Source organism: Rousettus aegyptiacus, unplaced genomic scaffold, assembly GCF_014176215.1.
Source record: "Rousettus aegyptiacus isolate mRouAeg1 unplaced genomic scaffold, mRouAeg1.p scaffold_m13_p_5, whole genome shotgun sequence".
In the NCBI taxonomy this organism is placed as follows: domain Eukaryota; kingdom Metazoa; phylum Chordata; class Mammalia; order Chiroptera; family Pteropodidae; genus Rousettus; species Rousettus aegyptiacus.
Genome location: NW_023416308.1, coordinates 49050489 through 49064162, shown reverse-complemented (window position 1 = coordinate 49064162; position 13674 = coordinate 49050489). Strand labels below are relative to the sequence as shown.

The 13674-nt window shown below is 33.1% G+C and overlaps 1 protein-coding gene across 3 annotated transcripts in view; it reads left to right on the top strand.

Moving 5' to 3' along the window:
* The window catches only part of CUL5 (cullin 5), a 74356-nt gene that overhangs the window by 21345 nt on the left and 39337 nt on the right, over positions 1–13674 (top strand). For all 3 annotated transcript variants that reach the window (XM_016160567.2, XM_016160568.2, XM_016160569.2), the window contains one exon: positions 9506–9605. In XM_016160567.2, the coding sequence (XP_016016053.1) occupies positions 9506–9605 (100 nt within the window). The remainder of the gene's footprint in view (positions 1–9505; positions 9606–13674) is intronic.

Here is a 13674-nt window from a genome sequence, read left to right as displayed (position 1 = left end):
TGTTTTCCTCTTGTCTTCCTTTTCTCAGAGACACCAATATGTAAAAATAATAGTCAATATCATTCATTGCAGAGATTAACTGTTTTTTAATACTTAAACCATTTAAATTCCAATCTCCTCACCAGTGGTAAAAAGCAAGGAAAATGTGTCTCATTAACTTTAATTTTCCAGCTTTCCTGATTGATATGATTCCTCTCGCATTTATGAAAGTATAAGCATATACTGTTTTATATGTTTATTTATCATATAACGAAATGCGAGAGCCATAACATACACAGCCATCTTTTAAACCTCTCCTGCTCTCGTTTTTTTTTTTTTTTTTTTTTTTTTTTTTTATTACAAGTGTATTTAAATTCTGGCAGTAAAATTCAGTATTTATAACATTAGCCATTGCAGTTGCTGGGAGACTCTGAACAGAATGCAAGGGGTACAGAGGGATTGATGCAGCAGCAGTTAGGCTGAAGAAACAGCTGGAATGGTTTCCTCTCCCTTGATTTCTTAAAGCTTTCTCCAGCTCTGGGATCTAATTTAATTATTATTTCCTCATGCTCGAAGGAGAGAGCAACACAGTTAACATTTTTGGTCCACCCAAAGCTTGCCTTTGAAAACTTTTGAGCCTTTTCTCTACCTACTTAGAGGTGAGATCAAAAACCAAAGGTGTCACCCAGCCTGTGCTTTTTCTCCTCCCCCTTTAGTCAGCATGGCCAAAAGCAGCCAGAGAATTGAGTGAGCCAACTCTCGTTGGGTTAGATCTGTCATTTTAAAATTTCATAGGTAGCTTTCACAACAGATACGAACTCAGCTGCTGTTTCATAGCCACCAAGGAAGCAAAGGTTTGTGGTCTTGCCACTTCATCCTTCCCTTTTCCCAAACAATCCTTTCACCATGCTTCAGTGAGTCAGAGTTGTTCTAGTGAATCCCACTTGTGACACCAACCACATTGGCAGTCTCAAGACCACACCAGATTCACTGATTGCTAGGAAGACTCACAGGATTCAGCATATAGGTATATTCATGGCCATGATTTATTACAGTGGGGGATACAAAACAAAATGCCACGTAAGTGCATGTGGCAAAGTCCAGGGGAAACCAAGTACAATTTCCAAGTATCCTCTCCAAGTGGATACATAGGATACATTTAATTCCTCCAGTAATTGTGACAACACATGTGCAATGCTGTCTGCCAGGGAAGCTCAATAAAGACTTGGTGCCCAAGGTTTTTACTGGAGGCTGGTCACATCGTCAGCTTCTACCTGACATGAACCAAAATTCCAGAGTCCTAGACAAATAGCAAGTGTTCAACATAAATTGTATTTTTACATAAAAGGTTTAGGCACAGTGAGCCATTCTTAATCAGGGAAATCTCCCAAAATCTAAGCTGCTAGATGCCAGCCAAGCACCAACCTTGCAACCATGTCTTCCTAAGGACAGCTGTCTCAGACCTGCTATAATTTGTGTGTGTGTGTGTATCAGTGAAGTACTGTGAGTTGTTGATGTGTGATTGAATAATCTATACATGTTAAGCCATTGTGCTCATTTTTTTCTCTTTAACATATAAGAAAATAATAACATAGAACTTGTTGCATAATATTAACTTATATCCATGAATCTGCCTTTTGAGAAATTAGAATTCAATGAGAAACAGCTGAGACCTTTTGAAACTTCATAGCATTCATGTATACATGTATTTTTCTTAAATTATTTGTTTAAACTTTTATGAATAATATGTCGAATGTGGCAAGGGATTTTTTGTTTTGTTTTTTGTTTTATTTTTGCCAATTTGTGTTGATAATATTTATCATCTAGAATAATGCTTATTCTCTGTGCATTCCTGACTGAGAACAGGAACATAGTGTGGTGGTTTTTCTTGCATAAAGGTATCATTCTAAGCAGAAATAGTCAATAACTTTGTACTTGCTACAATTAATGGCTTCTGCATATCATTTTCAAAACTCCTTGATATTCTTGGACTTACGCAAGGTTGCTTAATATGTGGTCCTTTTAGGTTAAAGGATTCCTGTATGTCTTACCATGTATGCTGTCACCAAAATTGCAAGACCTATATTAATTGAAACCTTTCCAAATTTTAGCCTATTTAACCATATTAATAACATTTAGATCGCGTATATCTATATCTGAGGTACTAAAATAATGTACTGACATTAAACTACATTGGCCAGCCATATGCTCCCCTTTTCTCATAACCTGTGTCATGGTTTCTCAGTGCATTTTGGGTGGTTATATAAAGCCTTGCATATCACCTCTGGCCTTTATCCTCATAAAGTCTAGTAGTGGATACTCCCTACCCACCTCTCATTGTTGAAACAAAAAAAAATCTCTCACGTGTTTCCAAATGTTTTGATGGGGCAGTAACTCCCTCAGTTGAGACTGGCTGCTTTAAATATGTGTTGTTTGGTTTGACTCTGGCGTGTAAAATAGAAGCCAGAATTGAATAATTATTTTCAACTTGTGAGAATTTATTTAAAAAAAAATTCTTTTTTACTATAAATAATTTTTAAAAAGATGTTTTTCTTGTTCTTAAACTGGTTTTTGTGATACCACTTTTTTTTTTTCTTTTTTTCTGCCTCATCTCAGTCATCTTAGCTGACTCATCCTCTATGCCAGTTAAATGCTGGTTTCCTTCAGGGGTACATATTTTTCCTTTTCTTATACCCAAGTTCTGATTTCTGTATAAGCAATTCAGGTTATTTTTCTGAATTGAACGTCCAGATCTATGAGACCTTTTGTTTCCCGCATATGTCTGTCTCTTAAGTTCCATATGTACTCCATATTTTGAATCATAAAAATCTGTTATTCATAGTCTCAATCTAAAAATCTGGCAGCTACCATGAACATCCTGTGTTTTTTTTACTTTCATATTGTGTCAATTTCTGAGTTGCATAGATTTTTATTAAATATCTCTTGAACATCTTTCTATTCCAGTTGTCTTTTTCCCATCTGTCTCATCTGAATCATTACATAGGCCTCCATTTCCCTATATTCTTTGTTGTTTCTCTGTGTATTAGTTAGCTATTGCTGCCAAACAAATTGCTCAGTAACTTATCAGCTAAAAACAACAAACATTATCTTACAGTTTCTGAAGGTCAGGAAGTTAATAGCAGCTTAATTGGGTAGTTCAGGCTCAGGGTCTCATGAGGTTGCAGTCATGCTCTCTGCAAAAGATTTGGGCCTGTATTCAACTAGGACTGAATAATCTTCCATGCTTACTCACATAATTGTTGGCAGGTCTCAGTTCTTCACTAGCCTCTCAGATCCTCACCATGTGGAACCCTCCATAAAGCCATTTACAATGTGGCAGCTCATTTTCCCCAGAGTGAGAGAGCTCCCAAGATAGAAGTCATGATGTTTTATAACATAATTTTGGAAGTGATAAACCGTCGCTTCTATCATATGCTATTAATCATACAGACAAATGCTTCAACAGTATAGGAGGAAACTGTGCAGAGGTATAAATACCACCAGGAGACAGAATCATTGGGGGCCATCTTAGAGACTGTACATCAGAGTTAGAGAATGCAAAATTTAGAAAAAAACTCAAATTCCAGTTTATATCATCATGGAGGAATGAAATGCAAGAGATTACTTTGAAAAATGAAATAGTCAAAATAAAGAAGAAATCTTTGAAATAAATAAAAGAGCTAAATAGTAAAAGACCAATTTAGTAATTTGAAAAATAAAACCAAAAAGTTCTCCCTGAATGTAGAGCAGAGTATGGAAAATTAAATAAAAATTAAGAGTATGGAGGATAGACCTAGAATTGGTTATCTTCTACGTAAAAAGAGTTCCAGAAGGAGAGAACAGAAATAGTAGAGGAGAGGTATAGTCTAAAAGTTTCAAGAAGAAAATTTCCCAGGGCCGAAAACTCTTGTCCCTTTGTACCCATTCTATAAGTCTTCATATTGAAAGTGTCGACAAAAAAACATGCCTAGATATGACCTTAAGGAATTTCAGAATTCAAGGGTAAAGAATATAATGCTAATTCTTGCAGAGAAGAAAAAAGTTACCTTTCAAACAAAACAGACTGTCCCTACTCTTTATATTAGCCATTTGGGATGCAGGAGGTTGATGGAAAATATTCAAGGGACCTAGTATTCTATACCTAGTCAAGTTTTTAATCAAGTTTAAAGTAAAATGAACATATTCTCAGACACATGAAGATGTAGAGATGTAAGGATCTGCAGAAATGAAACAGGTACCCTTTCCTCTACCATTACCAATTTCAGCCATTAAACAGATTGAGTTTTATTAAAATAACAGAAAGAGGTGCTCTTGACTGGAAATTCTGACCATAAAATGAATATAAATAGAAAAAAAGCAGACATCATCCAAAAATACAAAATACAAATCAAAGCATTTTAGCTGATAAAAATTGTTCCATAGAAACCAACTACAAAGCAGAACACAAATGCAACACTCCAGACTGAATTTAGTGTCCACAAACAATCATTTTGGGTTATAAAAAACAATTTTGAATCTAAAATTCAAAAACTAACTAGAGAAATCAAAAAAAAAAAAAGAAGGGAGACATGAAATGAAAACCAAAACTTATCTTGTGTATGTGGTTATATTTCATTTTTCTTCCCTAATCCAACGTATTTTCCTTTTATCTGGATCTTAAGGAGTTGATCTGTTTTATCGGTCTTTTCCTGGAACCAAATAATCACTTTGATATGATACATCCTGTAAGAACTTTTTGGCTCCACCTAAGCCATTCTTAAGTGGAAGGATTTATAGCCTAAAATGCTTGTAATTGGGAAAAAAGGCTAAAAGTCATTGAGCTAATTTTTCATTTCAAGAAATGAGGAAAAAACTTCAGCAAATTAAACCTAAAGAAAATAGAAGGGAAGACAAAAGCCAAAATTAATGAAATACAAAATAATTATGCAATGAAGAAAAGAAAGGAACTAATTTTCCCATTTTTGTTCATTATCAAATTATAGTTTCTTTTATTGTCTTTTTTCTGGTTTCTTTGATTTATTTTTTTCTGGTTTCTTAGTTTTTTATTGAATTCTTAATTCTTTTATTATTTTTATCTTTTAAAAGTATTCAAGGTTATACATTCTTTTTCTTAATATTGTTTTTATCATTATAGGTTTTGTGGTATAAAGTTTTTATTACTTTGTTCATTCTTATTAAATTTTTTTGTTTTCTTTAATCCATGTGTTATCTAGGAATTTAGCTTCTAAATAGTGATGTTTTTGTTGTTTGTTTATTTATGGATTGTGATCAGAGAAATAGCCTATAAAAATATCTTTAAAAATTTTTGTATACATGTGCTTTTAGGAAAAAATTATCTTTTTGAGTTGTAAGAATCTTTACTCATATCTACTAATTCTTCTATATCCTTAATTTTTTTTTTCCGATTTTCACATATTGGAAAATTTTGTGATAGACACTGTCGAATAGCTAAGCCATACTCATTCCCAGTTCTCTGTCTTGTATGTCTTCCACTGTAGAGGTTGGATAATTTAATATTCACTTTTTTAGCTTCCCTTGTGCTAGGGTAGCCATGTGACACAATTTTGGAAAATAGGTCTATAGAAGGAGGACTTCTAGAAAAGTTTTTGCTTTCCAGATGAGTTAAACTAATGTACCTGGCACTGTCCTCTCCTGACTCCTTTAACATGCTAAGATGACAGTGGAGAAAGAAAGATCCTGGTGAGTCTCTGAACAAACACCAGCAATTCTCTAGCTCTAGACTTCTTTTATATAAGAAAAAGAACCTAATGATATAAGCCTCCGGTAATTGAGTTTAATGCTATTTTTAGCTGAGTGCATCCTAACTAATGTAAGGGTGTTTAAGGTATTCCAATGCATTTGTATGTATCAAGTTCTTACATATCTAATTATTTTTGTTCTGCATTTTGATATATATATTTTCTGGTGTAAATAGATGGACATATCTTCATAAATAATGCTTTTTATCATTATGTGATATTCCTTCTCTCTAGTTCTTTTAATAATAAATTCCTCTTTGAATAACATTAATGTACCTACCTTGCTTTCTTTTGGTTTGTGTTTCCCTAGTATCTTTTAAGAGACACTAGTTTTGAAAACATTTTTTTGTAAAATGTACGTTACACAAAGATTACCATTTTAGCTATTTTAAAGTATATGATTCGGCGGCAATTGAGTACATTCATAGTGTTGTGTAAACATCAGCATTATCCATTTTCAGAACTTAGTTATCCCAAACAGCTCTATGCCTATTTAACAGTAATACCCCTCACCCCCTTCCCCCATCCCCTGGTATCTTCCATTCTACTTTTTGTCTATAAATTTGCCTATTCTAGGTACCCCATGTAAATGGAATCATAGTATTTGTCCTTTTGAAAGCCATACTGTCTTCTAATGGAATAATTTATTCAGCTAAGGTTTAATGTTATAACTGATTTTCTTGTTTTTACTGCTTTTATAAATTTATCACTTATTAGACACTATTTTTTCCTTATTTTTCCTTTTACTTATATTTGTTAATTTGAAAGTTCATTTTCATTGGTGGTTTCTCACAGTCAAAGAAAGGCATTATGGTATTGCTATTAATTAAAAGCAAAAATCTGTTTTTTACACACTATTTGCCTTTTACTTCCATTCTTCCCAGAGAAGTTGAAACCTTTGGAATACTTAGCTCTTGCCATCTCCCATCCCTCCTTTCTGTCCCTTTGAAATCTTTGAAAAGCTTTTGCTTTGTCATTCTCCTGCTCCCCAGTTCTCTGATTTTTCTAATATAGTTAGGTATTTAAAAAGAATTTTCCTTACAGCATGTAAGGAAAATACACTATTCCAATAGATTGTATTCTTACTTCTGCAGACTTAATTTCATATATTTGTTGCTCACTATTACTCCTTCCCTTTTATGTTGAAGTGCCATTTGGTATAACAGATAAAGTATGTGAACTAGACCTACATACATAGTTAAAGTACATGAACTGGACCACATATAAATGGGTAAATGTCAGAAGCAATGTTGAGGAAAAAAATCATTTGAAAAAATTACTGTTCGGTAAAATTTTTCTAAAATTCAGAAATCTTCATAGTATATTGTAAAACTTGAAGAAAAAAAAATTCAGGCTTGGTTACATCTAGAGTGGAATGGAAGAGGGTAAGATTGGGGAGTGAAACATAGAGGGCTTTAAGGGCACTATAATACAGTCTTCAAGTATCTTATAATACATTTCTCAAAATGTGTATGAAAATGCCCAGGAGACTTGACTTGTTTTATTATGTGAGTACTATTGTTTTGAATAAGAAAGAGTGTATTGAGGACATTCTTCCCTGATATAACACCACATGGGAATATCTGGAGGTTGAGAAAAGGGAGCTAGAGAAGATGTACTAATAAACCAATATCAAGTTTCCTTCTTTGGTAAGATTGTTTTGGAACTTCCCATCCCCACATCCAGTCTGTCTTGTCTTAGGAGACACAAGTCATATTTGAGCCCTTCCAACATGTACCCAGCAGTAGTTCGAGTATGGCAGGGATACTAAGATAGTTCTTTTGAGGGACATTTCTCTCAATAAATCTCTTGTACTTCTAATCCCATCCGCTTCTGGGGAAAATCTAAACTTAAGACATGAGTCAAGATATGTAAAGTGCATGGCAACATAGTAAGCAGTCAGTTCATGTTAGTTTTTGTTATAATAAACTAAGAGATGATGGTGATTTTGATTATGGTAGTGGTGATGGTAGGAAATGTCCAAATTGGAGAGACATTTAGGTGATATATAGAGTAGGACTGTGATTAAAAATAGAGGATAAAGGGTTAGTTTGCCCAATTTTTTGCTTATCACTTCCCACTTCACATGCCAATTGTATAGATTTGTGTACAGTTCACTGCAAACACCTAGTGGTCCCTAGTTCTTTACTCATATTGTTACTTCTTCATAAAATATCTTTTTCCAACTTCTTACACCTTTGCCTGGTAAACTCCTATTTGTTCTTTGAGATTAAGCTCTGGAATCAGCTCTTTCACGGAGCCTTCCCTTTTCCTGTTTGCCTCTCTCATTTCTACCCTTACCTTCTCGGATTCCCAAACCGTCTTGTGTTTATATTCATAGTAGTAGTTGTAAACATCTGCAATGAATTATAATCAGTTTATTTTTATATCAGTTTCTTCTTTCAGACTTTAGATTCCTTTAATTATGAGGTGAGATTGCAGAGGTATTAGAGGAGTCAGTTAACAATTATTTGGTACTTTATTCAAAGAGCAATGGAAAACCATTGGAAGATTTTAAATTTAGAAGCAATATGATATGATTTTTGAGTTTTATGGCGATCACTTTGGCTACTGTTTGGTGGGTGGATTGAAGAAGTGCAGGAATAAATTTTGGGGAATGGTTTAGTGTGGGCTCTGGAGCCGAATTGCCTTGTTCCACCATTTACTAGCTCTGTAATCTTGGGAATATTATTTAATCTTTTTTTGCCTCAGTTTCCACACAGAAATAAAAATAGTACTCCTTCAGAGTTGCTGTGAAAGTTAAATGAGTTAAAACAGCTTAGAATAGAATTTGGCACATAGTAAACCGATGTTACCTATTATATTGTTATTTAACAAATATTTGTGTGCTTACTGCATCCTAGGCACTGGATCTGATACCACTATTAAGCTGAATTTAACAAATGACAGAAGCAAGTTCAAATTAATATCCAGACAAAACTTTGGGTTATAATGATGTACCTAAGAATCTGAATATAAATCAAGCCATTTGGCCATTGTTATATTATAAATTTGAAGATTTTTTTTAGGTTTCTTTGACTTTTATTTTATAGCAGGGGTCATATAGGGTACTGAATGAGTCACTGTGGGACATTTTTTGGACAAAAGAATCCTCAATATAAGACTCTCCTTTAGTTATGTTTCCCTGTTCTACAACTTGGTAATTAAGAAATTAACTGTGAACATTTATTATTATAATTAAATATATTTCTATAATAAATGACTTTTGAGTAAAATATATTAGTTTTGTAAGTTCAGGGCTTTTGTATACCAGTCTATGAGAACTTTTGTTGTTTTTTTAAATATAGGAGACAGTTGTAATTGACATGTAAAAGTAATGAATGTACAGGGTGGGGGGTGGAATGGCAAGGGGGAATCTAGAAGATTCTCTAACAGGATTTAAATTACTAAATTTTTAAAAAACAACAGTTTATTGTGTTAAAGAATTAAAAGGATTTACACTTTACACAAGAAAATATTAATAGTTCATTTTGGGGGTGGGATTGGAGATAGTATACTTTTATAACAAAATATTTTATGCAATAAGTAGCAGAGATGTAAAGTAAACAATAATAAAGAAATTAAAATAGAAACAAATCTATCTGTGACATAGAAAGACTGCTTGGTTCATATGAATGGATTCTGGCACCCTTAGCTTGGTCTAGTAGCATGGTTCATGGAAACTGTTTTAAATTAGAACTTAACACAAGTTTTGTTTTTGTTCTTGTTCCAGTGTGAATGTTTATTTACCTGCTTTATTTTTACAGGGATGTGCATGCAGTTTGTCTTTGGGATGATAAAGGCCCAGCAAAAATTCATCAGGCTTTAAAAGAAGATATTCTTGAATTCATTAAGCAAGCACAGGCAGTAAGTTCTGCATCTTTATATTATTTTAAGACTTTACTCAAAGAATATTATGTTTTCTTATTTTGAATGTAAGACTTCTTGAAGTAATTTTAAATGTCACATTGTCTTTTGATATATTTGTTAAACAAATTTTTTTTAATGAAATGATTGTTGTTTGTTGTCCCCCCACTGATGTTTCTTTCAAGAGAGCACGTTATTATCCTCAATTAAAAGATGGCATAAAAAAATTAAGATTTTATATGTTCTTTTGACCTCCCTACCACTGTTATTTTTTGGCATATGCAGAGATAAAGTATAATTTCAAATAAATTCTGACACCACTAATGCATACCTTACCACTTTGAAGAAGAGCCGAAGAACATAAGATTATTTTCCTTTCTAAAGAATGAAGTTTGAATACTAGATAGCTAGAATTTCTTATTCCTTAGTTGAAATTTTATCTCAGTGTTTTATACATTAGTAAAAGTTGTCTGTTAGAAATCTTGTTAAAAACTAATAGTAGTTTAGCAGTTGGAAATTGAAAATAAGTTTTCTCTATATATGACTTAAAGGAAGATGCTGAAAATCAGTATATGATCGGTATATGTTTAATTCTGCTAGTGTTTGGCCACTACCATGATGAAATAAGAATAATTTTATATTGGGTATTATAGTTATGAAATAAAAGGCTTTATTGCTAACACCATTAATTCTACCATTTTAATAATTTCAAAAAAATATCAATTTAGAGGAAATTACATTTTAAAGAAAACAAATCAATTTTCAGATTTATTTAGAAAAATTAAATGTTTCAGTGTCAAAATTTAATCAAAACTGTATTTTTACAAACCTGATTTAGGAGTGCAGTTTCCACTTGCAGTGGAAAGTGTATCAGCTTACCTGTTCATGACTTTTGGTGAAGATAAATTATGTATTTCAAATTGGTAGAGGTTTTTTCTTCAGTTTCTGGAAATGAGCTCATAAAGAATCATCTTAAGTATTGTTAACAAACAGTAAAAAATATACTTCACAATAGAAAACAAAATATGTTAAGGGTTTCACTGTAACATGACCCAGTAACGTTTGGAATGTAGACCTCAGTAAGAACCTGAGGGTGGGATTTAATACCACTAATTAGAGCAGTTAAATTATAGGAATAGCAGTGCCAGACACAGGTGGATGATTTTAAAAGATTTTTAAATATTTAAGAAAATCTAGCTTTGTGAGTTTTTTACTAGTCAATTACTAGACTAATTGAGCTTTTCTTGTTAGAAAGGGCCAAATCTCCCAAACAGGAAGGATAATATGCATTAAAATGTTTATTATAGCATTATTTAAAATAACTAAAAAAAGGAAGTAAAAATTTACTATGCTTGGGAAGTTATTAGGATATTTAAAATTTTTTTTAGATTAACATTACTTTTACTTGCTCATAATTCTGTGGATTAGTAATTTGGGATAGGCTTACATGATTTCTCCTAAGCTTACTAATGTGGCAGCAGTGAAATACAAGGACTAGGTGGCCCATGAGAGCTTTTCTCACATACTTGGTGTTTGCTGCTGGCTTCCATCTGGACCTCTCTCCCCTTATGTGGCTTCTCATTCTCAAGGAACCCAGCCTTTGAGATGATAGTGGGTCTACAACAGTGGTCCCCTACCTTTTTGGCATTGTCTCAGAAATCTCACAGTATCACATATGCTGCATTCTGTTGGTCAAAACAAGTCACAGGACCAGCCCAAACTGCAGTGGTGGAGAAACAGGCTCCACCATATTTTTAAAAAATTAGATATAATTAATATTCCAGAATATTCACCCTCTTAAAATATATAGTTTGGTGGGTTTTGGTATATTCATGAAGTGCAACCATTACCCACTAATTCTAGAACATTTTCATTGCCTCAAATAGTAACTCTGTACCCATTAGCAGTTATTCTCCCATTACCACAACCACTAATCTACTTTCTGGCCATATAGATTCGTTCGTTCTGGACACTTCCAGTAAATGGAATTGTACAATATGTGGCCTTTTATCACTAGCTTCTTTCTCTTATGATAATGTTTTCAAGGGTCATCTGTGTTGTAGTTTTTATCAGTATTTCCTTTTCATGGCTGAATAATATTCCAGTTTCATGGCTATGCCACATTTTTTTTATTCATTGATGGAGATTTGGGTTGTTACTTCTTTTTGTCTATTTCAAATAGTGCTACTATAAACATTTGTGTACAAGTTTGTTTTTTCTTGGATTTTTTTTTTGAGGTGTAATTGACATAGTTTAAGGTGTATAACATAATGATTCAATATTTGTATTATTGCAAAATGGTCACAATAAGTCTAGTTAACATTCATCACATAGCTACAAAATTTTTTTTCTTGTGATGAGAACTTTTTAAGAATTAATGTTCTAGCAACTTTCAAATATGCAATCCAGTATTATTAACTATAACTACCATGCTGTATGTTACATTCCCGTGACTTATTTATTTTATAACTGGAAGTTTGTACCTTTTGACCCCTTCCTCCATTTTGCGCCCCTGTATGGTCCGGCAACCACCAATCCTTTCTCTGTATCTATAAGCTTATTTTGTGTTTTGTTGTTAGTTTTTTAGATTCTACATGTGAGATCATACAGTGTTTGCCTTTCTCTGCCTGACTTATTCCACTTAGTATAATGCTCTCAAGTTTCATCCACATTGTTCCAAATGCCAAGAAATTTTTTATGGCTGAAAAATATTCCATTGTATATATATACCACATTTTTTTTTTTTTATCCATTCATCATCCATTGATAGACATTTAGGTTGCTTCTGTATCTTGGCTATTGCAAATAATGCTGTAGTGAACATGACAGTGCAAATAGTCATCCCTTGTTATCTGTTCGGAGTTGGTTCTAGGAATCTACCACTCCATCATTGCAGTTAACAAAATCCATGGATTCTCAAGTCCCTTAGTCAGCTCTTTGTATCTGTGGGCTGCATCTGTAGATTCAACTAACTGCAGATGCAGAAACCACAAATACGAGTGCCACCTGTATATTTTTTCGAAGTAGTGTTTTTGTCTTCTTTGAATAGATACCTAGAAGTAGAATTGCTGGATCATATGGTAGTTCTATTTTTCTTTTTTTGAGGAAACTTCATACTGTTTTCCATAGTGGTTTACCAGTTTACATTCCCAATTACAGTGCACAAAAATTCCCTTTTCTCCACATCTTCAGTATTTGTTATTTCTTGTCTTTTTGGTAATAGCCGTTCTGCCAAGTGCGAGATGACATCTCATTGTGGTTTTCATTTGCATTTCATTTGATTAGTGATATTGAGTATCTTTTCATATGCCTTTTGCTCATCTGTATGGATTTTTTTTTTTTGACTATTGAGTTGTATACATTCTTTGTATCTTTTGGATATTAACCTTTTATCAGATATGATTTGCATATATTTTCTCCTGTTCAGTAGGTTGTCTTTCTCTTTCGTTGATGCTTTCTTTCGATGTACAGAAAACTTTTTAGTTTGATGTAGTCCTACTTGTTTATTTTTGCTTTTAGTGTCAAACCCAAAAAATCACTGCCAACATTTAATGTCAAAGAGTTTACTGTATATATTTTCTTCGAGGATTTTTACTGTTTCGGGTTTAAAATTTGTCTTTAATCCATTTTGAGTTAATTTTTGTGTATCGTGTAAGATAGTGGTTGAGTTTCTTTTGCATGTGGCTGTCCAGTTTTCCTAACACCGTTTATTGAAGAGACTGTCCTTATTGTATATTCTTGGCTTTTTTGGGGGGTCATAAATTGACCAACTATTCTGTTACATTGATCCACATCTGTTTTTATGTCAATGCCACACTCTTTTGATTTCTGTAGCTGTGTAATAGTTGGAAATCAGGAAGCATGATACCTCCAATTTTGTTCTTAAGATTTGGCTGTTGTGGGTCCATACAAATTTTAGGATTATTTGTTCGTATTTCTGTGAAAAATGCCATTAGTTTTGATAGAGATTGCATTAAATCTGTAGATTGCCTTGGGGTATATGGACATTTTAACAATATTTTTCCAGTTCATGAGCACAGAATATTATTTCATTTTTGTGTCTTCTTGA